This window comes from Mandrillus leucophaeus, unplaced genomic scaffold, assembly GCF_000951045.1.
Source record: "Mandrillus leucophaeus isolate KB7577 unplaced genomic scaffold, Mleu.le_1.0 Scaffold75, whole genome shotgun sequence".
Lineage (NCBI taxonomy): Eukaryota > Metazoa > Chordata > Mammalia > Primates > Cercopithecidae > Mandrillus > Mandrillus leucophaeus.
Genome location: NW_012108141.1, coordinates 3,870,210 through 3,897,540, shown reverse-complemented (window position 1 = coordinate 3,897,540; position 27,331 = coordinate 3,870,210). Strand labels below are relative to the sequence as shown.

At 34.6% G+C, this 27,331-nt stretch overlaps 1 protein-coding gene across 2 annotated transcripts in view; it reads left to right on the top strand.

Moving 5' to 3' along the window:
• Positions 1-27,331, top strand: part of CNOT6L (CCR4-NOT transcription complex, subunit 6-like) — a 61,014-nt gene that overhangs the window by 23,750 nt on the left and 9,933 nt on the right. Inside the window, exons 7-12 of one of the 2 annotated variants that reach the window (XM_011966220.1) lie at positions 3,248-3,316; positions 6,686-6,843; positions 9,243-9,397; positions 19,192-19,354; positions 21,672-21,891; positions 24,360-24,562. In XM_011966220.1, coding sequence (XP_011821610.1) covers positions 3,248-3,316; positions 6,686-6,843; positions 9,243-9,397; positions 19,192-19,354; positions 21,672-21,891; positions 24,360-24,562 — 968 coding nt within the window. Of the gene's footprint in view, positions 1-3,247; positions 3,317-6,685; positions 6,844-9,242; positions 9,398-19,191; positions 19,355-21,663; positions 21,892-24,359; positions 24,563-27,331 lie in introns of both variants that reach the window. The other variant, XM_011966219.1, reaches the window with a different exon arrangement.

Sequence of the window (27,331 nt, the reverse complement as noted above, 5' to 3'; positions counted from 1 at the left end):
AGGTGCTGGGATTATATGTGTAAGCCACTGCATCCCGCCCCCATTTAGCTATTTTTTGAGGGCAGGTCTGCTAGCAACGGAAGTGTTTTCCTTCGTCTGTTAACATCTTTATTTCCCCTTGATTTCTGAAGGATACTTTTTCTGGATACAGAATTTCCAGTTGACAGTTCTTTTCTTTCAGTCCTTGAAAAATATTGTACCACTTCCTTAGGCTTTCATGGTTTCTTAAAAGAAATCTAGTGTCATTTGAGTTGGTGTCCTATAGATAATACGCTATTTCTATATGATGTTTTTAAGGTTCTTTCTTTAGTTTTCAGAAGTTTAGTTATGATCTGTCTTGGCATGGATTTCTTTGGGCTCTTCATATTTGAAGTTTGCTCACCTTCTTAAATTTGTTAGGTGTAAGTATTTCACATAAATTTGGAAATTTTCACCTGTTCTCTCTGAGAATACTTTTTTAGCTTCACATCCTTTCTCCTGTCCTTCTGTAACTCTGGTAATACAAATCTAGATTTTTAAAAAATTATGGTTCCACAGGTTTTTTCAGGCCCTGTTCATTTGTTTCAGTCAGTTTTCTTTTTGTTTTTCAGACTAAGTTGTCCTGATTCATTCTCAAGTTCACTGATTTTTATCTTTTGGCATCTGTTATTGTGCCTTTCCAATGAGTTTTAAAATTTTGGTTATTGTATTTTTCAGTTGGATTATATCTATTTGATACTTTTAAAATAATAATTTCTCTGTATTTGCTGGATTTTTCTATTCTTTTCAAGAATATTTGTAATTACTTGTTCAAGCAGTTTTATGATGGCTCTTCTAAAATCTGTCAGGTAATTTCAACATCTGATTGAGCTCAGTGTTGGTGTCTGTTGGTCTTTTAACACTTAAGTTGTGATTTTCCTGGTTCTTGGTGTGACCAGTGATTTTTATTTGTACCCTGAACATTTTGGATATTATGTTAGGAGACTTCTGATGCTTTTTAAATCTCTGATTTCAGCAGGCAGTTACCCTGTTTAGGTTTAGCATGTAGATTTGGTTGTCTCTTCAGGTTCAGCTGACACCTGCACTGCCGGCAGATCAGGCCTAGTGCTGCCAGTCAATGTTAGGTGTGGGGAGGAAGGATGGCTCTCTTGAGCTCTGTTGAAGATTGAGTCACCAATATATTTATTTATTTTATGTGATAGTAGCCCATATAACTCTTTATTTCTTTGTTTTGTCATATCATTGGCCATGTAGTTTCATCTTAAAAAAAAACTGATTTTAAATGCTTGTCTCATATGAATATATTATCCTTTTGTAAAAAAAGTTAAAATTCCTGTTATGATTAAAATTTCTTTTAATCATTACTTTTAATCACAGTCCCTTCCATGCAGGTAATCACACTTGTAAGTTGGGTGTATATCCTTTTACTTTCTGGTGAGCATTTACATAGAAAAATTATACCAGCAGAAATTTTATACTATTACTTTTAATGTGTGGTTTAAACATTTTTAAATAAAATATATCACATTTTATTATTCTGGTTTTTTTTTCCTACTTCTTTTTACTCAACAGTATTCCATGGGTATGTTTCCACTTGAACACATATTTATCTTTTTTCTTTTTAAACTATAGCATAGTCTTTCTTAAAATTTAGGATATTATTTAGCCATTTACTATTGCTTTTGTTAATATAAACAATGGTGTAATGGATATCTTTTTGAATGCTGCTTAAAGAAGATAGGGCTGATCCCAGGACATAGAATTTTGCTCTGTCATAGGGACATGGATGTTTTAAATTTTAAAAGATGCCAGTTTATTCTCAAGATAGCTGTACTAATTTATATTCCTACCAGCTGTACATGCTGTTTGTCGCCATCACCAGTCCTGGATGTTATTGCACTTAAAAATTTTGCATGAACTTGGGTAACAAATATGCTATCTCATCTTTTTAATTTTCCTGGTTAGTAGTGAGATAGAGTATTCGCTCATATTGTTTTTGGCTCTTTGGATATTGCTGATTACTGTGCATTATACTTAAACTGCTACATTGTCATACACTAGTTAAGATTTGGAAGCACTAGAATGTTGATATTATATTACCTGTTTTATTCTAGAAGTTTCTGGATTTCTGAATTTTTAAGCAAGCCAACTTAGGTAGATTTTGCTGATAAGGATCCCAATAGCTAGAAATTTTTTTGTTTACTTTTTCTGTTTCTATATTAGATTTTTCATTTTTGAGACACTGCTGTGATTCTATGGCACTCACATAGCCAGAAGATTGTTTTCTGGGATTCAGTATGTTGAACAAGCTGGATGATTTGTCTATTACCTTATAACCTTCTTTTCTTTCCTGGGAAGATATGGAATATATGAAATGGTGTTCATTCTACTCTGTGAAGAGTATGGCTGCTAAAACACAGTACTATATAGGTAGACTTTCAGAACACCAAAACTGTTAGTAAAGTGACAGTTTTAAATATCTGGGCTACTTTGGTTTTGACCAAAGTGGCTAGATAAAGATGGAGAGTTTTTTGTTTTAAAGCAATACATTTCTCAGCCATTACTACCATGGGCAAATCTGCAAACTTGAATCAAGTTGTCCTGTAATTTCAAAGATTTTGAAAGGAAAAGAAAAGGGGGTAGTTAAATCTTAACTCATCTGGTAGTTAGGTAGCATTTGGTTCCATAGTATTGATAACCATATCTGAGCAATTAGTGTTTAACAAGTGCCTTCCTTTTTTCTGCATAATGTAGTTCTATCCTTATCTCTTGTTTTGTGTTGACATTATAAAAGAGAGAGAGTATAATCAGGAAATGAAGGCCGCACTAGAAAATTCACTAACTTTAATACATTCATAGGTACTTTTTTCTATTTTAAAGATGTTTGACTCTTTTAATTCATCAGGGTTGGAATTTCAGATGGCTTTGATTTCCCACAAGGCTAAGTCAATACACTTTACATATATAATTAAAGACCTAAGATTTTACGTAGGGTTTTAAATAGGCACTTTTCGTAAATACCATGTAAGTGAAAATGCCATTAATGAGTTTCCTAATGTTATTTTCTTGTATTAGTTCTGTGTTCTCTGCATAGCTTTTCTTAAATTTCCTTTGGCTACTAAATCTTCATTAAATTTCAGCATTAGATTAAGCCAGTTTGCAGGCCGTTACAGCAGAATGGAAAACAGAGGTGGTTTTGACATTATAAACACGTCAGAATTCAGAAACACATGAAATTAACCTATATTTACAAAAATTTTTTTTCCAGTTCATCCAGAGCAGCTTCCTCCGAGGCCATGGATTACATTAAAAGAACGAGACCAAATTCTGCCATCAGGTAAATAGTTTTTCTCATTCTTCCTTTTTTCCCAGAAATACTTAAAATGTTATTTGGGCTTCATGATCCGTAATAAATAAGACTTCATTTTTACCTCTCATGGGTAGATGCGTTTAAAAATACTGATGAATAAACTTTTAAAAAGTCCACATTAAGATAGACCTGTCAATAAGTGTCTTATATGTTTCACAGTAATGCAGCCCTTGGTTTTAAAATTATTTCTATAATACAGCTTTCCACATGACATCTTCACAGAGAGTATTGGGTGATGTAAGAAAAATGAATAACAGTGGTTTTTCTTGTGAAAAATTTTAAACTACTGAGAAGTACTTGATCTTTCTTGAGAGGTAGATAACATTTATGGAAGAATAACGTAGACTGGGCATATATTTACTGTATTGGCAACGAAGTATAATACCAGCCCAGGGGTGTAGAAATAATACATGGTATTTGAGCAATATAGGTATACAATCTAGCATTTCTAGAACTGAAGTAATGTAGAAAACATAAGCATTTATCTTTTTGCAGGGACCGATAATGGTTTGACGTTTATAAATTCTTCTTCATATTTGGTATTTTAGGCTTGGGAATTCTACTTAAAATAAGTTACGAATTACTGTTTTTCCAAATGTCTTTTTTTTTTAATCACAAAAGTAATAATTTTCATGATATCTAATTTCATTTTAAAATTAAATGAAAATTGCAAGCGTTTCAGTATGAAGATTAAACCAGTTACAGAATAGTACTACATTAATAAATTTTGGCTGGGCACTGTGGCTCTTACCTGTAATCCCAGCACAATGGGAGGCCAAGGCGGGCAGATCACTTGAGGCCAGGAGTTCAAGATTAGTTTGGCCAACATGGTGAAACCCTGTCTCTACTAAAAACACAAAAATTAGCCAGGTCGTGGTAGCGCACTCCTGTAATCCCAGTTTCTCAGGAGGCTGAGGCATGAGAATCGCTTGAACCTGGGATGCTGAGTTCACATACAGTGAGCCAAGATTGTGCCATCGCACTCTAGCCTAGGAGACAGAGCAAGACCCTGTCTCAAAAAAACAAGATAATTAATTGTTAAAGGGTAAATCACAATTAGACTTTATATATTTTTTGAGCAATGTAAAGGCCTTTTGTTGGTGAGTTTTGGGCTTTTTTAAGTTAAGAGAATTCAGAACAAGTCTTTTTTTAAGTATTTGGAAATGTGGGATATATAGCCTCTTCATGGTTCTATTTGCATTTTAATAACACTACAAAATATTATAATATGCAGTACATTTTTGTGTCTTTCAGAGGTAATAATTTTAAAACCACCACACTCTAGAGCTGCAATATCAGCTTGTTTTAAGAGGCACTGTGTCAATGTTATGAATAACATTTTTACTATAAGGTTGCATATTGGTGGTTTAAGTGAAAGGAGTACCTAATGTTTTCTACAAAACTTAAAGCTAGATAGATTTATTTTATAGTTGGCCTTTCCTGGTGTATAATTAATTATTCCCTTCTGATGTTAAAAACACCATTTTCTAATTCTTTTGAATATGAGTGAACATAATCTTGAAGAAAAGATTTTCTAATATTGCATAGCTACATTTCCATTAAGAAAAGGAATAATAGAAACAAATTTTCATTAATTGCTGAATTCTCAAAGTAATCTGTTCTTGAGTTTTCTTCATTGAAAAACTAGTGTGGACTTTTCTTTTGAGATATGGTGCTTCCCTGAGTAGGAGCTGAGTGCTAAAAAAAAGTTACTGTTAAAAATGCATTTTACTTCTGATGCATAGAGGGATGTATATAATACCTTGTGGTGGCTAAGGGTGATTTATTGCTAAAAAAAATAATAATAATAATGATAAACTATATGGGAATCAAGCCTAGATAATGAAAAAGGTCCCAAATAGAAACAGAGTATGAGAGATGAGTGATAATAACACTTAGGTAGTTTTTACTTCTGTTTAAAAATTGCTGGTTCATTCTCAGGCACTGGCAGGGATATAAAGAGTTTTGGCTATATTATAAAAATTGCAATCTCTGATCTTTTTAATGAAATCTCATTTTACAAAGTCTTAGGAAAAAACTGAATGAAGCAAATGGCAGTCTACCTCTTTCACCTTACTTCCAAATGACATTTCAAATCCTGAGAAGCATAGTAAGGTAAATTCAGGGTGCTTACTTCACAGTGTAGTGGTTTGGAAATGATGCTGGGTCATTTCCAAGATAAATACTCAGAAAATACAAGTCAACTCAAATTGAAATTTTGCTCCCAGTATACAAAATGGTCACCAGTCAGACCCTCAGGGGACTGAACTGAGTTTCTCTTAATACTTTTTCCATCATCTGAAGCAGAACCAACTTCAATCAAGTGTCACTTCACTTTGAATTCCTCATGTCTTATTTAAATAAGTGATTCTCAGCCATGTCTGTTCATTATAATCACCTGGGATGCTGGGATGCTTTTTAAAAATACGAATAGCTAGACTCTTAATATTCCAACTTAATTAGTCTGGAGTCAGATCCTTACTTCAGCATTTTTCTTTTAAAGATCTACAAAGTGATTCTACTAGGCAGCCAAGATGGAGAATTACTGATAAAAATCAGGGCTTTTGAGACTTTAACATGCAATTGCATATGAATTACCTGAGGATTTTGTTGAACTGCACATCCTGTCCAAAAGAGGTGTTTATGGGGCCACAGATGCTGTATTTCTAAATTCCCAGGTGATTGATTACTGATGCTGCTGGTCTTCACAGCACACTTAGCAAGTATGCACACAGTAGCAAGGATGCAAACCATCTTCTCCTATTAGTTTGCTCACAGTCTTTTTATAGTTAAAGGACATTTAAAAATGAGCATTTTATTTCAGAAACTCACCTTTGATTGACAAAAAGGATTCTCTTACAACTAAATTTTGTTAGTCCGTACTCTTCTGCCTCAAAGTAATGATAGCAGTAGGAGGCCCCAAAAAAATGCTAACTATAGATATTTTGTTAATAAGAAGTAATGAGATTAGAGCTCTTTAATTAAAATGCAACTACAGTTTAATTTTGTCCCACTCATTTAAAGAAGCTTTCTTCAGCACGTTATAAGCAAAAAATTAGCAGATTTAAAATTTTAAATTTTTATTAAATTTCCTCAAAACTCTCAAATATGAGCTGTTAGTCTAATTCTAGATTTAGTAAAATAAATTTTGTATGATGGACTCCAGTGATGTTTTAGCAGATTAGCAATCTTAATCTTGCCTAGGCATTTTACAATGATGATATGTGGCGTATGTGTGTGTGCTGTGTGCTTGTGCAGGTGTACACATGATATTGCTTTAGAAAAAGTTGCCTAATTTTCTCCCGTTTGTCTGTTGTTTTTTCTCCCACTTCTTAGCATCATTCACGGTTATGTGTTACAATGTGTTATGTGATAAATACGCTACCCGGCAGCTATATGGCTATTGCCCATCCTGGGCATTAAACTGGGAATACAGGAAAAAGGGAATTATGGAAGAAATTGTTAACTGTGACGCAGATATCATTAGTCTTCAGGTAACACCATAGAAATTAAACTGTCTTTAACTTAAAAGGTGAACTTAAACATAAGAGAAGATCTGACCACTGGGAGAGATCCTGTGTTTAGAGCCAAAGCTCAAAAAGAATTGTTTTCTCTCCTCCTCTTAAAAAAAATGGACAATTTAAATAAGCACTTAAGACATTTCCATAGTGAAACTATTTTGCTGACTGAATACAACCATCTACTTACATTTATTTACTATTCACTTAAGTGGAAATAATCTTACCCATTATTCATGTTAATATTCACCTCATGATCATTGGTATTGCTGAAAGAGAAAACCACAGAAGATTGCCAGTCTTTTAGGAATATAAATTTAATTTATATTGGGGTCTGTTTAAAAAAAAAAAAAAAAGCTTGCCCACAGTTATTTCTTAAACAGACATATTTTAAAATATTATACTATAAATCATGCGTTATTTGCCTTACCTTACTTTATAAACCATCTCTGAAATTTAGATTCTTCTGTTTTATAGCACTTTATTAATTGAACTTTACTGAAGAAGCAGAATCTTTTCATGAAATGTGTTTTATTGCTTCAAAATTTAGCTAATGATTAGCCAAAAAGATGTTTGAATATTTTTTAGTAACTTTTTTCTTAGCAACTTTCAAAACATGTTAAGTGCTTAAAGGTTTAAAAATTTTTAATTGACAAATGTATACGTTTATGGGGTACACTGTAATGTTTTGATACATATATTTTTTTAAAATGATCAAATGAGGCTAATTAACATGTTCATCAACTCAAAAACTTACTATTTCTTAAAGGTGTTTAAAAATGTGTTACAGGCCAGGCGTGGTGGCTCACGCCTATAATCCCAGCACTTTGGGAGGCCAATGCAGGTGGATCACTTGAGGTCAGGAGTTTGAGACCAGCCTGGCCAACGTGGTGAAACCCCGTATCTACTAAAAATGCAAAAATTAGCCAGGCGAGGTGGCGTGCACCTGTAATCCCAACTACTTGGGAGGCTGAGGCATGAGAATCTCTTGAACCCAGGAGGCAGAGGTTGCAGTGAGCAGAGATCACACCACTGCACTCCAGTCTGGATGGCAGAGCGAGACTCTGTCTCAAAAAGAAAAAAAAAGTGTGTTATAATTTCACACATTCTTTTCATTATAGCCTGAGAGGGAAAATTATTTAAAAATTTTTTATGTAACAGAGTAGCTTGATAATTTATTTTTATGTTGCTTGGGAAAATATAAAAATCTTTTAAAATTAAAATAAAATTTCTTCTAAACCCTGAGACTAACAGAGAATTGGGGAGAGGAGGAGGTAAACAAAATTGGCTATTTTAGTTTCTTGTCTACCTCTTGGTTTAGTATTTGTAGTGATAACAGCCTCACACCCTCTTAAATGTAGCAGTTTGAAGGATAAAACATCATAAATCAAGAAAATTGTCTATAAAAGTGATGCTATAATACTATACTGTATTAAAAAGAGATCATTCTAAAGAAGTTGGAAATTTTGAAAAAATGCAAAGCATGATGGAGGGAAATACCTAATTTCATGTCATAAGATAGTTGTTGTGTTAAAACTTCTGGAGTATTTTTCTTCTACACATTAAATAAAATATATTTACAGATACATTTTGTTTCTTATTTATTATACTTAATAGATTTTCCATGTTACTAAAGTTCTTCAAAACTAATTAGTTATATGAACGTATATTGATTAAGCTTTTCCCGTACCATTGTACATTTAGTTGTTTATGGGTTTTTGCTGTCGTAAACTCATGCTGTTAGCAACATCTGCATACATAAATTATCTTCATATTTATTTCATTTAGAAAGACCTGTTAAAATATTTTGTGAGTCAAAGAATAAAATAGGCTAATAATTATCAAATTAATAGAGGCCATTGGATGATTGTGATTTTAGGTACTTAAAAATTTCTTAAAGTAGAATTTTTTGTGAATAGATTTTATGTTTCTCACTCTTGGGTATCATTTCTTTCCACCATAGTTCAGAAGGATAAGCAATTTTTAAAATTACCTTTTTTTATATAAAATATACTATTCCCTATCACAGAATCTATCATATACCCAACTTGCTTTGTTTAGTTGCCAGTCTTGAGGAAGTAAAGTATAATGGAATGAACTGTAAATTGGGCATCAAGAGACCTTGGGATGTAGTCCTACTCCTGTTACTATCTGTGTGAGCATGAGAAAATCATGTCACCTTTCTGGTTCTTTCATGTTTAAAAAGCTACCATTGTCAAGTAGCAGCTGCTAGCAATCAGGTAAGATAGTAAGATAATATTTGCTATGTGAATTATTTTTATTAAGTTACATCTTACTTATAATGCTGAACATTTTTATATCTTAATTAGCATTTTCCCTCTGTCATATAGATGATAACTTTTCTTTCATCTCAGGAAGTGGAAACAGAGCAATACTTCACTCTCTTTCTGCCAGCATTGAAGGAGCGTGGATATGATGGATTTTTTTCTCCAAAGTCACGTGCCAAAATCATGTCTGAGCAGGAGAGAAAGCATGTAGATGGTTGTGCAATATTCTTCAAAACAGAAAAGTAAGTTAAGGGAACAAAGCACAATGGTGTACTTTTATTTATTTAAATTCTTACACTTTAAAATTGTCTTTAGTTTGGCCCTGTAAAATAAACAGAAAGCTAGAAAAAAGTACTACACAACTTAAAAGTGTTGTTAATGTTTCATTTCTCAGGCTGTATATTTGGAATAAGGATATTTATTGTATTACTTCTTATGCTTTTATTATCAAATAACACTAAACATTTTAAGAGATACAGACTCGAATGGTCTCATATTTCAGAACATATTTTCATGAAGTAAAATATTAGTTTTTTTGTAAAAAAAAGGAAGTGGTACCTTTTAAGGTTAGCCCTAAGTGGTCTGGGATTCTTTTCTGTGATTTTTTTAATAGTTGATTTTTGAGAATCATTCATTTTACCAATCTTTTATCTTTTACAATTAACATTTCATACAATTGTTTAATCATTTATTCACTAAATGTGTACTGAACATTTGCTTTGTGATAAGTCCTGTGCTAGACACAACAGACACAAAGATAGTCAAGACATAGTTCCTAATCTCACTGAAAGCTCAAATCCAGTAGGGAAAGCTAGGCATGTAAGACAATTACAATATCATATGGTGTATATATAAGATAGAGATATGCATGGATAGATAAGAGAGGCAGGCACAGAGCGTATGGAGGTAGAGAGTTTAAAGGGTTGACTGAGTCAGGGCAATTGAAAATGAAACGTGACATCTGATAGAGGTTGAATCCCATGGTTAATAATTTGGATTTGATACGTTAGGGAATCATCTACTTACAGGATAAGCATATACATGCTTACAGCTATTTTCCAGTATTTGCCCGTTTTACATCTATTTTATCAAAGCCAATCTATTTTTATTGATTCAGGCACATTATCAGCATGACATGCTATTTTAAGTAAACAAACTCAGTGAATTTGAAAGATATTTGGTTCACTTCCCATTATCTATGCCTACTTTCCTGTCTTTTCCATGAATTTGTAGTAGAGATATTCTTATTTTGGTTAATGATTAGTAAAAAACCTTGTAGTATTTGAGGTCAGAATATACTAAATTCTTCTAATGGTTTGGTAATTTTTTTTGTATTTTAGAATAATTCTATTAAAATTACGTATCTTAACTACGGGAATATGTTCTGAGAAATGCATCATTAGCTGATTTTTTTGTTGTGGGAACATCGTAGAGTGTACTTACACAAACCTAGATGGTACAGCCTACTTTACACCTAGGCTATAAGGTATAGCCTGTTGTTCCCAGGCTAGAAACCTGTACAGCATGTTACTGTAGTAAATAGACAATTGTAACACAATGACGTTTGAGTCTAAACATATCTAGACATAAAAAAGGTAATGTGCTGTGATGTTAAGACAGCTACAGCATCACTAGGTAATAGGAATTTTTCAGCTCCATTATAGTCTTATGGGACTACCGTCGGCATGTAGTCCCTCGCAGACTGAAATCTTGTTATATGTTATATGACCATACTTCAGAGTGTTTGCCATCTGTCAGGCCTTTTCTAATTGTTTATATTAATTGTCTTGTTCAAATTTTAAAGCAGCCCTTACAGGCAGCTATACAGCTGTTTCCTTGTTTTTATAGATGAGGAGACCAAGGTACAAACAAGTTCAATAACTTGCTCAAGTTACACAGTAGTCTGATTTCATAGTCCATACTTACAACTACTGTATTCTTGAGGCTTCTTGTTTGAGCTTTTGATATCAGTAATATCTCTTATAAGATTAACTCATTTAGAAAAATTGCCCTGAATTTGACATTTGTTTTTGTTTTTTAGACAGGGTCTCAGGGTCTTACTTTGTCACCCAGGCTGGAGTGCAGTGGCAGTCATGGGTCACTGCAGCCTCAACCTCCCCAAGCTCGGGTGATTCTGTCACCTCAGCACCCTGAGTAGCTCAGACTACATGTGCATGCCACCACGGCTGACTAATTTTTGTATTTTTTGTAGCGATGGGGTCTTGCTGTGTTGCCCTAGGCTGGTCTTGAACTCCTGGGCCCAAGCAATCCACCTGCCTCAGCCTCCTACAGTGCTGGGATTACAGGCGTAAGCCACCGTGCTTGACAGTATTTGTTACCTATGTTCATACACAAATTTCCTTGAAACACCGTAACTTAAAAAAAATGCACCAGTAAACTTGACACATCTAACATCAGGCTATTTTTCTATTTGCTATAGTTTCTTTCAAGATGATATGGAAGGTTTTTCTTGTTACTCTCACAGTTTTGAGAGGAAAAATCTAAAATTCCTTAACAATTTACTAGAGGTAGTTAAGGCTTTGAAATAACAATTAGAACTGTTATCTGGGTATTTACAAATCGGTTCTTGAATTATTAAAAATGCTGTGAACTAGTTAAGTAATGAGCACACAGGAAATACTTAGATGCATGCATCACCTGTTTTTCTTTTCTTCCTCAACTCTTTTTTCCTGAATGGTAACATGGATCTGGCAACAGATTAAGACTTTGAGTGTGATACATCAGTGCATTGTACCTCTTTTCAACTTCTTTCCTGGAATGACAGGACTATATACCTCCTATAGTAGAACAAAACCACCTTCTGTCCCAGTACCAAATATTTATCCATGTCTTATTAGCTATCTATTCAGTGCCAACTATTTGGAATTTAAAGTATTCTACCCTGCCTGTATTCTTTCTTCAGATTGGAAATATAACATAGAGCAAAAAAAGACTGAGTTTTGAAGTCAGGTGCTTCTTCTATTTATTTAGCTGTATAATTTTGAAAGACTTACCATGTCTGGACCTGTTTCTTCATTTGTGTATTCTTGTAAGATCATTTTTGTAGAGGTTACAAAACTAACAAGGATAACTGCGGGGAGAGTAGTTCGACACTGTACTTATTCTCAGTCTCTTTCTTCTGTAATCAGATTATCTGATAATTCCTCATCTTCATTGATGACTGTTTAATCATACATGAAAAACTGTTACAGAATACACAACAATAAATGGAAACTATCATAATTACCATTTATAGCAAAATACTATAATAAAAATCTCTAATCCATCATGATGAAAGGATAGAGTATTGTTTAGTAAAGGCTAGGACACAAGTTACCAATATTCAGATAATTAGAATGTAATACAATATTCTTTAAATCGTATTATTCTAGTTTAGTTTTGGGGGATTCAGAATCTACTTCTGGATTTGGCAGCACCTGTTTGGTCATCATTACGAATATTTTTTGGGAGTTACATGCATAAAATACTAGAAAATAGAACTTTGAGTTATAAAATGCCAGATCTCAGCTTTTGCTTTGTCTTTTAACAAATATTATTTACATTCCAAAGCATTTTATAAAATACATTCATACATATGCATATGTTTTTTATATGTATATAATGTATATGTAGAAACTGAGTTGTAAATACATTTTTTTTTTTTTTTTTGAGACGGAGTTTCGCTCTTGTTGCCCAGGCTGGAGTGCAATGGCATGATCTTGGCTTACTGCAACGTCCGCCTCCCGGGTTCAAGCAATTCTCCTGCCTCAGCCTCCTGAGTAGCTGGGATTACAGGCATGCGTCACCACGCCCGGCTAATTTTGTATTTTTAGTAGAGGCGGGGTTTCTCCATGTTGGTCAGGCTGGTCTCGAACTCCCGACCTCAGGTTATCCACCCACCTCAGCCACCCAAAGCGCTGGGATTACAGGAGTGAGCAACCGCGCCAGGCGAATAATTTACTATTGAATCCAGTGGACTTACCCTTTGTATTAGAAACATTCCTGAAAAAGCAACTGAAAAATAGAAAAATTAGCAGAGAATTGCTTGAACCCGGGAGGCAGAGGTTGCAGTAAGCCAAGATCGTGCCGTTGCACTCCAGCCTGGGTGACAGAGCAAGACTCCATCTCAAAAAAAAAAAAAAAAGGCTGTACAAATATAGGATGTTGTTTATCTACTTCCTTATTTAACCTAGTCTCTCAGCTTACCTTTTCCAGTTAGTTACCTTCCGACACTCCCATGATTACTTAAAGGGACCAAGAACACATCTTATAGCATTTTATACTGATTATAGTAAGAACTTCTATTTGGTTTGGTTTTAACAGTGTTGGGATGTGATCCAGAAGGGGTCAGAGTTAACTTTTTGTGATTATACTATTGTCTTGACTGTGTATTACATTGTCCCTTTTTACCTGTAATTGAATTCAGGGAGGGAATGTTACTTAAATCCCATAGATTGCTTTAGTTTCTTATAGTTGGCAGTCACTGTCCTCTCTCTAGCATGAATTAATTACATCACAGCCCACAAAGTTATTTTTAGACTACAAGTTGGTAAGAAATTGAGTTATGTCTTTATTTGAAGGACTGCTCTGGACGTGTTCTTTTTGCACATGAAACATCCAACCTAATAATACTTCTCAAATCATATAAGGGGATTTTTTTGGTCATAGTAGTCTTTATTAAATTAATATATGTTCTTTCTTTTTCCGTTTGACCTTTTGTCTAGTTTTTTTTCCCAAAAATGTGAATATACAGAAGAATTCTTAGAATAAAATATCACCAGGAGTAATGCTTTTAGCATCTGTGTACCAGTCACAGAGTATGAGTAGTAAACTAATGTATCAAGAGAGACAAATTTAAGATTTTCCGTATTACCAAGGCTGTATGACTTGGAACAATGACTGGAAAGTAACTGTAAACCAATATGTCTAATTAAAAAGAAACATCTAATAATAGAAAGAATGGCAGAAAACCTCTATATTTCAAAATGTTACCTGTGTGGGAATCTGTGAGACAGACAGTACATGCAGAGTAGAGTACATTTGGTTTGTATGGGAAGGGAATGTAAGAAGTAGCATTGTTAAGGTAGTAGGGATAGAATATGGGTAATTATATCTTACTATATTATAAATTTGTTACAATTATAAACAAGTAAACAAGATAAATTGTAGACGATTACAGCCATCAGCACTAATGCTAGAAATCTCATTCTTTTAAAAGCAGAATACCTGAGAAAGTCTTAAAGTTCAAGAAACATATCAATACTCTTTATTTACTAGAAAGAAGGAACTTTATTTGCTTCAACTAGTTTTCAACTCTCTCTTTGGTTTTTCAACCCTTGGTGAAGCTGTAGTGATAAAACTTGAGTGAGAATGTGTGCGCTAAAGTTTCTCAGTGTCAGTGGACGGGAGTATTATAATGACAGATGCATCCTGTTTAGGAAGACTAGTTTTGCTTTTCTCGACTTTTGAAAGCAAAGACACTAAAAAGAAGATACCTTTAAAAGGTTGAGAAGTTTTAAAAGTCAAAAGTATGGCAGTATATACCAATGAGAAAGAAGGTTGGAAGGGTAGTTGCAAGCGTCTAATAACCCAGCAGTTGCTCAAGATTTATGTTTAAAGAATTGTTATTTAAATGAAAAAAATCAGTCATGTATTTTTTAAAAAGTTTTATGAACCTATGATCATTACCAAGAAACTTAAGGAAAAGAAAAGGCTGGGTGAAAGTGCTAAGGCAATGAGGAGGATATTTTAACTAATATTATGCACTGTAAATAACAAGGAAGGAATGGACCCACTGCAGACTGTATAATCAGTAATTGATGATCAACAAAAAACAGCTATATACAGTTTATGTTTTGCTTTCATGATTTCTATTGAGAAGAATTTTCCTCAAACTAGAAACACTAAGACCAGGTAAAAAGGAGAATGGCAAACCACGAAGGTGAGATTGGTAAGCCAGGAGAGTCACTAAACTGCACTAACTAGTTAGGTTTTCAAATGAAGATAATTATATCTTATGGTATTAAAGATCTTACAGAAGTGTGGTTAGAGAACTGGCAAAGGTAATCTGTTACAAATATTGGAGTAGAGAAATTCTAGGATTTGGGGGATGGATGAACTATCAAACTTTTCAAAAAGACAGACTTGCCCAGCCTCAGTTTTCTTCATCTTTGTAATGGCAGTAGTAATACCTCCTACTGCAATTTGGGTTCTCCAGAAAGAAGACTCGGAGATAGTTCAGTGTTCAGGAGGTTGTTAGAAATCAACACTTGTGGAAAGAAAGGGGAGGAAGCAGAATTGGACTTGAGGAGAAAAGTGAAGTGTTGCAGGCCTGACTGCCTCAGGTGACTCAGCAGGGAGCTTTAGAGCTTATGTGGCCTGTGAGAGTTAAATCACCAGGGGCCCAAATCCCTGGACCTTTTGCTTTTGATTTCTAATTGGATGGTGATGCTTCTAGAAGTATGTGACCATGAGTAGGCAGCTTTCTGCAACTGAAGCAATCCCTGAAGGACTGATGAGGAATCTGAGCAGTATATCTCCATGTGCACATTTTAGGACTAACATATATGAGGTGCTTAACACAAATCTTGAGACTGGATAGATCCTCAATAATGGTAGCTTTTTTATTGTTATTTTTATTATAATGTCCTATTGAGAAATTTAATTATTTTGAGAGAAGAGAATACATGCTCATAACATTTCTAAATGTTCAAAAGCTGGCAGGGATATTTAATCTGTTAGAAAAATAGAATTACGTCCAATAGAAAAATAGAATTATATCCCATAAATTTGTACAACTATCTTACATATCTGTAAAAAATTTAAAATTAAATAGGATGAAGTTTCAGAGCACTTAATATCCAAATAGGTGAGCTAATGAGCGGAAGTTCATGAAGTCGTACTTAACTGAGGTAATGATTGCTGCTCTTAGATTATTCATGGAAGGAATAAAAAGAGGGAGGGACAAGAATCAGCTGAGACTGCAGAAAAATATATGTAGCAATGTTCATTACGGCATTAGTTAAAATATGTGAGAAGTTAACTTAAATGTTCAACACAGGTTAAATAAATTATGACGAATCTGTATAGTGGACTATAATTCAGTCATCAAAATTGATTTGGAAGAATGTTAAATGTTATAGGAAATGTCCCTGATAGAATAGTATTGTTCTAATTGCGTAAAAATATGTGTGTGTGTGTATGTGTGTAGAGAAAAGTCTGGGGAAGTATATTAACTTTTAAATGGAGGTATTGAGTTATAAGTGACTTAGTTTTCTTCGTTCTCATATCTCTACAATAAACATATTTAATGTAATCATTTTTTCCACGTTTTTGTTCTGAAATACCTATAAATGCAGGACTGACAAGACCTGTTTTAAAAACAAAAAGATCAAAATGTTTCAGATATGTATCAGTTCCTGTTTGGCCTATAATTAATATGGCTGTCCCCAAAGTGAAGTTTTAGTCTTTATTAACAAAAATACAGTTAAAAAATGAAGAAGGCTGTAGTTCATTTATGCCCAGTTATAGGTACTGCACCTTTGGGTAAACTTGAGTTGTTCAAATGAACTTTTCAAAAAGACAGACCTAGTTGTCAGTTCAATTTAAATTTGTTGAGCAAATTTAAACAAATTGTTCAGATGAACAACATCACATATCTTATAAATAACTGATCATTTCTTTTCCGGAGAAGACATGGAGGGTGGGAGAGCATTGACATCTATTGTCAGATATTTAAAGTGGTGTCATTTGGAAGATAAATTAGATTTAATGTATATTCTTTTAAAGAAAAGATCTAGATCTAGGTTTAATGGAAAAAATGGGAGAAGAATACAGGAAAGCAAATTTTAGTTAAGATAGTTCTTTTAATTAGAGTCCTGTGTTCCCCTACCCCCACCCCGCAAAGAATGACCTGGCTTTGGTAGAAGTAAAATTATTCCAGTTCTAAAAATGTTATAATTAACAGAATTTTAAGACTTTTATACAGAATCCTAGGTTCCTGTAAGTATACCATAGAAGTTCTGTGAATATTTAGAAGGTATCTCAAAAATTAAATATGAATAATTGAACCGTAATTTGACAATAACATGTTCACTCACATGTTTCAAATACAAGTTTTAACATTTTGGAAATCATTAACATGTTCATAAAGTGCTGCTTAGTTAACTTGTTTTTGATGCAGACCTCTGAATCAAATTTCTTCATGCCTGCTTCTTTTTTCTGAGTAATAGGGCCAGTTATTTACCATTTATAGCTGTGTGAATCAGGATTTTTAATAATACTCTGTAATCAAAACAAAATACAAAAATTAATTGGACACTGAGACTAATGTAAAACTATATCATCTCTGTCCTCTGATTTCAAATTTTTGTATTCATCAAAATAGGTTGCTTGTTTTCAGTGGTTGATTTATTCTAACATAATGCTGCTTTTATCTGTTTTATCTGTGGGAATCTCACCAGAAACTGTAAAAGGTATTTCACAGCTTAAAATTGTTTGAAGAAATCTGATATGGACAATGGTCAATCCTGTCTATAGGACACATTTTGGATCTGCTCACTCCTCTTGATTTCTCTTGCCTTTGTTCAAGCCACCATCATTTCTCTTTCAGATAACCTTACAAACTTTCTAATCTGCCTCCTAGTTAACAGTTCTTTAATTGAGCAGCTAAAGTGATCTTAAAAAATGTAAATCAAATGATATCATGTCCTGGCTTAGAACTTTTATCTCTCCTCTTCAGCATCATTTCATACCCTTCCTTTCTTTTCTAACACATGAACTTGCAAAGCTTTTTGCTGTCTCAGGACCTTTCACATCTTCTACCTGGGATGCTTTTAACCCCATTCCTCACCTTAGTAACTTTCATCTTTCATATTTAAGCTTATAGATTACCTCTTTAGAGGGTAGAAACTATAGTCACTTTAAGCACTGTGGGTTAGAAATAGGCACATAAACTGACCCTTTACACTTGTCAGCCCATCTGACGCATTCAGAATTGGAGCAGGGAAGGGGATATTGCTTCATTTAGTACAGCATCCTGTGGCATTGTAAGTCAATATTTTTGAAGAAACAGAAACTAGTTTCTGTTTTCAAAGCTTGAAAGTGGGGAGGGGATCTGTTATGAGACTAAGTATGTCTTCTCACCACTGAACACCTAGTGCAAGTAATGTATTTAGTAGGGTTTGATTACTCATAAATATTTCACAAATTAATACGATTAGGCTAAAAACGGTTAAAGGACTTGACCAAGATCCCACTGCGATTAAATGGCAGCACTAAACTAATTATATTAAATCCTACAACTCTACAATACTTAATAACTTGACATTAATGAAGGAAAGAAAATATTATTAGTGTAGAAGCTGTAATCACAGAGAGGGTCATTTCTTCATCTTGCAGAATCTGTTTCTCAGAATACTTATACCCCATTGCAGTTTTCTAGTAAAAGCCAGATGGAAAAATCAGTTACTCCTTAGCTGAGATAAAGGTATGCCCCTGCATTTTGTTGACAGATACCTTGATGTGGTAGAAATAAAACTACAAACAGAGTAGGTGGATTGTATTCTTTTTATGTTTTTATCATTAACTTAGTTGAGATTGTGTGCACTTTTAAATACCAGAAAATTCTAGCAGTGGCTTAAATGAGGGAAGGGTGGTTTTCTAACACAAGAACTCCAGAAATAGGCAGTCCAGAACTGGTTCAGCTGCTTCCCCATTTTTAGAAGGTTGGCTTTTGCCTTCCTGCTTCTTACTTCATGGTCACAAGATGGTTATTATTTCTCCGAGCACTAGCTGTAAGGGGCAAGATATAAAAGCATGAAGGGATATATATGCCATCTTTGTTAGGTGGGGCCTCTGAGAAACTTTTCACAATAGTCAGACTTCTTGTGTCTTAGTGGCCAGAACTGTATCACATGGCCACTTGCAGCTAGAAAATGACAAGGGAGACAATGCATAATGTCATGTTTCTTTCATTTAATGTCTTTCAGCATGATAGTCTAAGTACCTAAAATTATTATAATAATGTACCTTTTAGATTTACATTGGTGCAGAAGCATACAGTGGAATTTAACCAAGTGGCGATGGCTAATTCAGATGGATCCGAAGCTATGCTGAACAGAGTGATGACAAAAGATAATATTGGTGTTGCTGTGGTATTAGAGGTCCACAAAGAACTATTTGGAGCAGGTGAGTGCAATGTAAAATATTCTTACTAAAAATAAACACCATCCCAAGTTTTTCCATCTCAAAACAAGTGAATAGAATTTTGCTGTTATTTATTGCAAAGTTATTTTCTTTTGAGGAAAGTTAAGGGAGATGGGCAGGAAAATAGCACCATTGTGTAAAGCATCTTATATTTGTTGGGATATTGTGCTCTCTATCACAGTCTTTTTTACTTACCAGATAATATATGTGATAAAATCTTTTTAAATATGCCATTAATCCCAAGCAGTTCTTTGAAATAGGGAGTATTTTGATTAGACTGAATTTAGAAATTATAATGACTTAGTCCTCTTTTTGATTCATATTTTTAGCTTCTTGAGTGATTCTTTTGTCTTTAAGGTTAAGGACTTGGCACATTTTCTCTAATTTCTTTGCTATATCTCAGTCATTTTCAGGGTAAGAGCAGGATCTTTTATCTACATGGTACTTTAGCATTTTAGATTATTTATAGCTTCCTTCAGAGTCAGAATCTCATTATGTACTTTACACACAACAGACCTTTTTTATTCTTCCTACTGCCTGCCTTTGAGCATTTCATTGTTTACTAGTACATTTTAAGCAAGAAAGGAGTGAGACCACGTCAGGGCTTTTTTTCCCTTGTACTTTTTGTAGAGGAAAAGATTATTTCTGCCTTTAGTGTTGATTTGAATTGTTCAGACCATGCATATATGTCAGACCTTCTTTTCTCACCATACTTCAATTTATTCATTATCAAAGATAATCTTTGATCGTGAAATTTTGAACTTTTAACTTTTCTTAGCCCCTCCGTTTTTATCTACTTTTATGTCCTTTGCAATCTTATTCTTCCCAAAGTTTGGTACTTTTTTTTTTCTGATATTGTGGAGAATTTCTTTTGTAGTTTTACTCCCCTTTTAATTTGCAGATGAGTAATTTTAAATAGTAGACACTTTCACGTTCTGAAATACATACCTGTTATGCTCCTAGAAGGGGAATTTAGTAATACAGTGCTTATGGCTCCCTTGAAGGGGAAAATTTTTAATATTGTGAATACTTAATCTATAGCTAAAAGTGACATTATAAAACTTCTAGGAAAAGAAGATAGCTTAGAAGATTTGGCTACAGGTATTTATCTTATGATCAAATTGCTTTAAATGTGACTATGTCAGATATAACAGATACTTCAATTCCTTGTTTTCTCAACACTGAAGATAATTATAGCTTGGAAAGACTGGAAAGAAACTTTACCAAACTAGTAGACTTAGAAAATTAGGTCTTTTTCCCCATAGCTTATATTCCAATAGAAAAATTTGAGATACTTTTATAGAAATTATAAAAGAAAAATTAAATTTGTATGTTTACGGATAGTCCAGTGGTTTAAAGGTATGTAAAGTAAAAAGTGAAAGATCCCTCCTGTCATTCATACTCTAGAAATAGCTCTTGTTGATTTCTCTATAGAGGTACTAACATACAGAATGTGAGTATGTATATTAATAGTTTTATATCTTGAATATTTTATGGACATCTGTCAGTAAATGTTAACTATGTTTAATTTTCAAAAATCTTAATGTATTCCATCCACCATTTTGGAAAGTACGATGTTAATGTTTATTTTAACAGAATTAAAAAACATAAAATTATAGGAATAAAAGAAAAAACCTTAGAGATATTCTAGTGGAATATTTCATTTCCTGAAAGAATCTGGTTAAATTACTGACCCAAGACTACATAAAACAATTAGTAAGAAAGCCAAGTCTAAAACCCAGGTGTCCAGACTTCTATAGCACACTACTCTATAATTCTGGTTTTTAAAATAATGTTATTTGGGTATATGGTGTGAATTTGTTCAGGTAGCAAATCACTTGCTTATTTTATCTTATATAGGTTAATATAATTTACTGCCTTTTACTACTGACCTATCACAGTTGTGCTGTGTTGTGCTTGGGAAATGCAAGGTGAATGAGTACTAGACAGTAGTAAGAATTTAGATTGAGGTTTAGGTAACTCAACTGAAAACCTGCCTTACTACATTATTGTGCTATTTAAATGACAGATATTTAAAGGGCTGTACCAAATTTGTGGGCCAGATTTAGCCCATGGACTACAGTTTGCCAACTTGATCTAGGAGAGTAACTCCCGTAGTAGGATTACCAGAATCTCAGCCCTTTAGCTTCTAAGAATTACTTTATCAGATAAAAGGGAAATTATAAATTCGTGCAAAAGAGTAAAGAAGTAGCTGTGGATCATACTGAGAAAACCTGAGGATGCCACATTTCTTCAGACATAAAGCATAACTGTGTCTTCTTTTTGTAATGTTTAAATTTAGGTATGAAGCCTATTCATGCTGCAGACAAACAGCTGCTTATAGTGGCAAATGCCCACATGCATTGGGACCCAGAGTATTCTGATGTGAAGCTTATCCAGACCATGATGTTTGTCTCAGAGGTTAAAAACATTCTGGAGAAAGCCTCTAGTAGGCCTGGCAGCCCAACTGCAGATCCTAATTCCATCCCGCTGGTGCTATGTGCAGATCTTAACTCATTGCCAGATTCAGGTATTTATAACATCATTTCCTCACTGCTTTCAATTTCACTTTTACTCTTGGGTTCAGAGGCCAGCTAGCTCCTAAATTTTGAATAGATAATTTCTCTTCTAAATTAGGGAATGTATCAGTAAGAATCCCATGGATGGGACACAGGGTAATAGAAAAGAGTTTAATAAAGAAGCTATTTCCAAAGGTGTTGGCTGGTTTAAGGGAAACAAAGCAATAAATGATGCAGTACTCTGCCATTAGGGGATTTAGTAATAGATCTCTTTACCACTCCTGTACCTAAAAGGGAAAGTAGTGGGAGCTGTCTGTCATCAGAACTTGGAAAAAATACAGTTGTAGGAAAGGGCCACATAATAGGAGTGATGGCTTTGAATTGCATGAAGCAGTCAATCCCTGGCAAACCAACAAGAAGGGTACCAGGGGAATATATATTCTTACCTCACTCTGCTTCTGTCCTCTGATCTCCTGCCAGGCTGCCCATTGATCAAATCCAACCAGAAGCTAGAGGGGGGAGGGATTTGCAGTTGATGCAGTAAAGATCAGCTTCCTGGGGCACAGAGTGTACTGCAGAAGGGTGATCTGAAGGGGCAGCCAGAAAATATTCATTACAGGTAGCTATCTAGTTTAATAATGTTAGCAACTTTTAAGTGAATTCATTAAGTGATATTTGGATACTGTTAGTAGGTACAGAAGAATGATTAAAATTATCGTAGGACTTCATATTACTTCTTGAGCTCCTCTAAACTACTTTATGTCTGAACTTATATCATTTTACTTTTTATAAAAATAATTTCTGCAAATAGAAAACATTAAACTATTACTCTTTTGCTAATACCAAAGCATGTGTTAAATTTTGTTTATTATCACTACTAGGCTATTTTAAGTTATTTAAGTAAGTAACAATAAGGTTACTATAAGATAACCTAAATGCCTCCACTTGGAATATTAAAAAAGTCACTGAACGTGAAAACATCTTTTTCTTCTTAGCAAATAATGCTGAAATCATTGTTAATAAATATCTGTCTTTAACCTCTAGCCTGATTGGCACTTTAACCACATGCTCCTTTCTTAATCCTTTCTTAAGTTGAATTACTCTCAAGTGCAAGTTTTTCTCCCATTGTATTTGATTTGTTAAAGCCAGTTAGCTGGCATTTGGCAACACAACGCAGTGAAATGTCTTTGGTGCCAGACTGTCATGGTTGGATCCTGATTCTGCTACTTATGAACTATGCAATCTGTGACTAAGTTCCTCATTTTTCCTTTTATTTTTTTGTTTTGAGACAGAGTTGCGCTCTTGTTGCCTAGGTTGGAGTGCAATGGTGCAGTCTCGACTCACGGCGACCTCTGCCTCCCGGGTTCAAGCGATTCTCCTGCCTCAGCCTCCCAGTAGCTGGGATTACTGATGCATGCCACCACGCCCAGCTAATTTTTGTATTTTTAGTAGAGATAGGCTTTAACCATGTTGGCCAGGCTGGTCTCGAACTCCTGACCTCAGATGATCCGTCCACCTCGGCCTCTGAAAGTGTTGGGAGTTTACAGGCGTGAGCCACCGCACCCAGCCTAGTTCTTCATTTTTAACAAGGGGGGAATCATGTTATCTACTTCATAGAATTGTTTGTGAGATTTACATGAATAAAGCACTTAGAACAGTGCCTGGCATGTAGCAAATACTAGGTAAATAATAGTGCCTTCTGAGCTATTTACAATACTGATAATTGTGCTTATCACACATTCATTATATCTTACTATCAATCCTTATTACAAATAGAAAGATGACTCTAATAATGCACTAATCATCATAAGGGTTTTGATACTGTTTTCATGTTTGCTAATTCAGTGGAAGCAGTGCACTTTTCTGAATGCTATTCTTCTCTTCAGCCTTGTATTTTTAGCCAAGTGGTATATTTCTGGCATATAATATTCTTTATAGTGTCAGACTGAGAAAACTCACTGTAGCTCAAAATAAAGAATGATATTGTCTAGCTGACACTAGACATTGAAATGTTAAAGATGCAAAATCTGTTTTCGTTGTAAACGTTTTTTATTAATATGTTCTACTTATATATTTGCAGAGTTGTTGCTTAGAATGGGAAAATGCTAAAGAGATAGTGGTTTGGACTAATTTTCCGAAAACATTTAGGGTTAATGCCTTCCTGGTGAATGCCATCCTAGGTCCTGGAAATTTTTGGCCTGAAGAACCACCAAGAAAACTAAGGATATCTTTGAGTGTTCCTGATATATTTTGTTCTGAAATAGGCTAACATCCTTTGATTCAATTGATTGAATCGTATGAAATGGCTGGTATTTGATTTTTTATTTTTAAATAATGACAAAAGGCAGTTTTATATGGTTCAATCTAAGAAAACCATTCTGAGCCTGGTGGATTAACCTGGTAACAAGTCTTGGCTGTGAAGCCTTGTGTAAGGTCTAAATGCTAAATGGGAGTGTCTCTCTCTTCTTTATTCTACCAGGTGTTGTGGAATACTTAAGCAATGGAGGAGTAGCTGACAACCATAAAGACTTCAAGGAACTAAGGTACAATGAGTGTCTTATGAACTTCAGCTGCAATGGAAAGAATGGAAGCTCAGAAGGGAGAATCACACATGGCTTCCAACTTAAGAGCGCCTATGAAAATAACTTGATGCCTTACACCAATTACACCTTTGATTTCAAAGTGAGTGGCAGCCTTTGGGCAGGTGTAGAAATTATTTCAGATACAAGCATGTAACAAGAAAGGTGTAAATTCTTTATGATTAATTGTATAATCTTCAGGAATTTTTAGATTCTTAAAATGTCTAGGCTAAGTATGCACCTAGATATAAGTAGGTTCATTGGGTTTTGTGGCTATTGTCTTAAATTCTTTTTGCTCTCTCGTTTGTTTAGATTTTAAATAATATAATAACAAAAACTTTGAAATGCTCACTAGGTACGAGGCACTTGTCAAAGCACTTTGTATATGTCAATATAGTTAACCCTCACCTGCTCAAACCATCCCTAACTTTCAGCAGTAACCTCCCTCCTGCCCCCGACAGAAAAGCACTGAATATAGCAAAACTCACTTTGAATGAATTTATGTAGTATTTTCTCAAGATTTTCTTTCTACCTTCCATTGATGTCTTAGTATCTTTAAATTTTTCAGGTTTCTTTTGGGAATGGGGTTAGAGAAGGTTGTACTTTGGTTCTATTTTATATCCATGTATTTGTACTAATATATTCCTAGGCAGTGGAACACTCTGAAAGAAAAAGACATTTTTTGACAAATACAAAAAAAAAAGGAAAGGCCGATTGTACAGGACCAGCTCTTCTTTAGAAAGACAGATTGTGGTGGCTTTATGTAATCTCTTTTCCAGTGCTAGTTTTCTGATCACTCTGTGTACCTGTAACTCTGCTATTGTACCTCTCTTTGACTTTCTGGCATTTCAGGCATCTATAGTAGAATCTTACACTATCTGGAAAAATCCAAGTGTTAGAAAGCAGTTTGGTATAAGAAGCCTAGCAGGAATTTAATAAAATGCCAAAGGAAATTTACAAATGGCCTCCCTTACATCTCCAATAACCTTTTTCTGTTTTTGTGTGGGTTAGCTCCTTTCCAAGAAACAAATAGGAGGAGGAAGAAAAGGAATTCATGTGTTGTTACTAATCAGCTTTCATAATCATGAAGTGGAAAAAAAAGTGCTTAGAAATTGAATCTAATTTAGTATTTTTGCTATTAGAAAAGATAATTCAATCCGGTGATAGTTCATTTTGGTCCAGCCACTCATATGTAGTTATGTGCTGGTAAGTATTTAATAATGAGCTTTTTGCGAAAAAGCTCTGATTTGTGGTGTTTGCCGATTTCTGTGGTTTAAGTACTTCTACTGTAGCAGAATCCAGTCTCCCAACACGATACCATTGAACACAGAGTTGGGAAGAGGTGCTAGAAAAGCTAGTACTAGCTGACTCTAGCACATCATTGCTTTTATGTAAGCTTAAAGGAACACCTTTTAATGGTACACAGTTTACCGCAGCTTAAATCCTATCCTTGTAACTATAGTGATATATATCTGCCAGCGTAACCCAGAAAACATGTGATAAAGTTCCTGAAAATAAGTGTTTAGTAATTCTGCAACTATCATTATTATTTAGGTATGTGTGTAGGTAAAAAGAAAAAATTTTTTTTCTTTTTCACATAGACTTTTTTTTTTTTTGAGATAGGGTCTCAGTTTGTCGCCCAGGCTGGAGTGCAGTGGCAGGATCTTTGCTCACTGCAGCCTCAAACTTCTGTGCTCAAGACATCCTCCTACCTCTGCCTCCCAGGTAGCTGGGACTACAGGTACACACCACCATGCCCGGCTAATTTTTTGTATTTTTAGTAGAGACAAGGTTTTGCAATGTTGCCCATGCTGGTCTCAAACTCTTGGGTTCAAGCCATCTGCCTACCTCAGCCTCCCAAAGTGCTGGGATTACAGGTGTGAGCCACCGCACCCAGCCTAGACTTTTTTTTTTTTTTGAGACAGGATCTCGCTCTGTCACCTGGAGTGGCACAATCATGACTCACTGCAGCTTCACCCTCCTGGGCTTAGGCAATCCTCCCACCTCAGCCTCTTGAGTAGCTGGGACTACAGGTATGTGCCACCATGCCTGGCTAAGTTTTGTATTTTTGAGGGCTTTTTATTTTGGTAGAGACAGGGTTTCGCCATGTTGCCCAGGCTGGTCTTGGGGTAATTTTTGTAATTTGAGGGTTTTTTGGTTTTGATAGAGACAGGGTTTCACCATGTTGCCCAGGCTGGTCTTGAACTCCTAGCCTCAAGCAATCTGTCCACCTCAGCTTCCCAAAGTACTGGAATTACAGGTGTGAGCCACTGTGCCCAGCCTAGACTTTTGAAAAGCTTATTTCTTCCTTGTCTGTAAATAAAAAAATCAGAGAAACACAATTTGGGACATTAATCTACCTTCCTTAGTCATCTGAATTGGTTTAAATTATTTATTGACAGTCCTTCAAAATATCTTGTGTTAATAATTGAATAAAAAATCGTATTGAGCCATTTACGTTGTTCAAATAAGTACAGCTAAAGAACTAGAAATGTCTGGCTCAGAGAGTGTTTGATGTTTGGATGTATAAGATAGAATCAGAGAGAAGGATAAAGGTATAAGTTGGTGGGAGAGAGTAGTATATGGGAAGATAAATAGGCTGGCTGGATAGATAGATGGGATGAGAGGATAGAATAGTATTTGAAGGAAAGATGGCTAGAGACTAAACTAAGGGCACACATGAGTAGAGAGAATTGAGCTCTTAGTCCAACAGAAAATGAACTTTTCAGTTTTATACATATATTTTGTAATGCTATCCCAATATTGAAATCTATCAGTAAAAGAAGATAGGTAACATCAAATGTGAAATACCTTGTGATCAGCATCGAATACGGATCCATTTGTATTAGTGAGGAGCCATTGTATCAGAGAG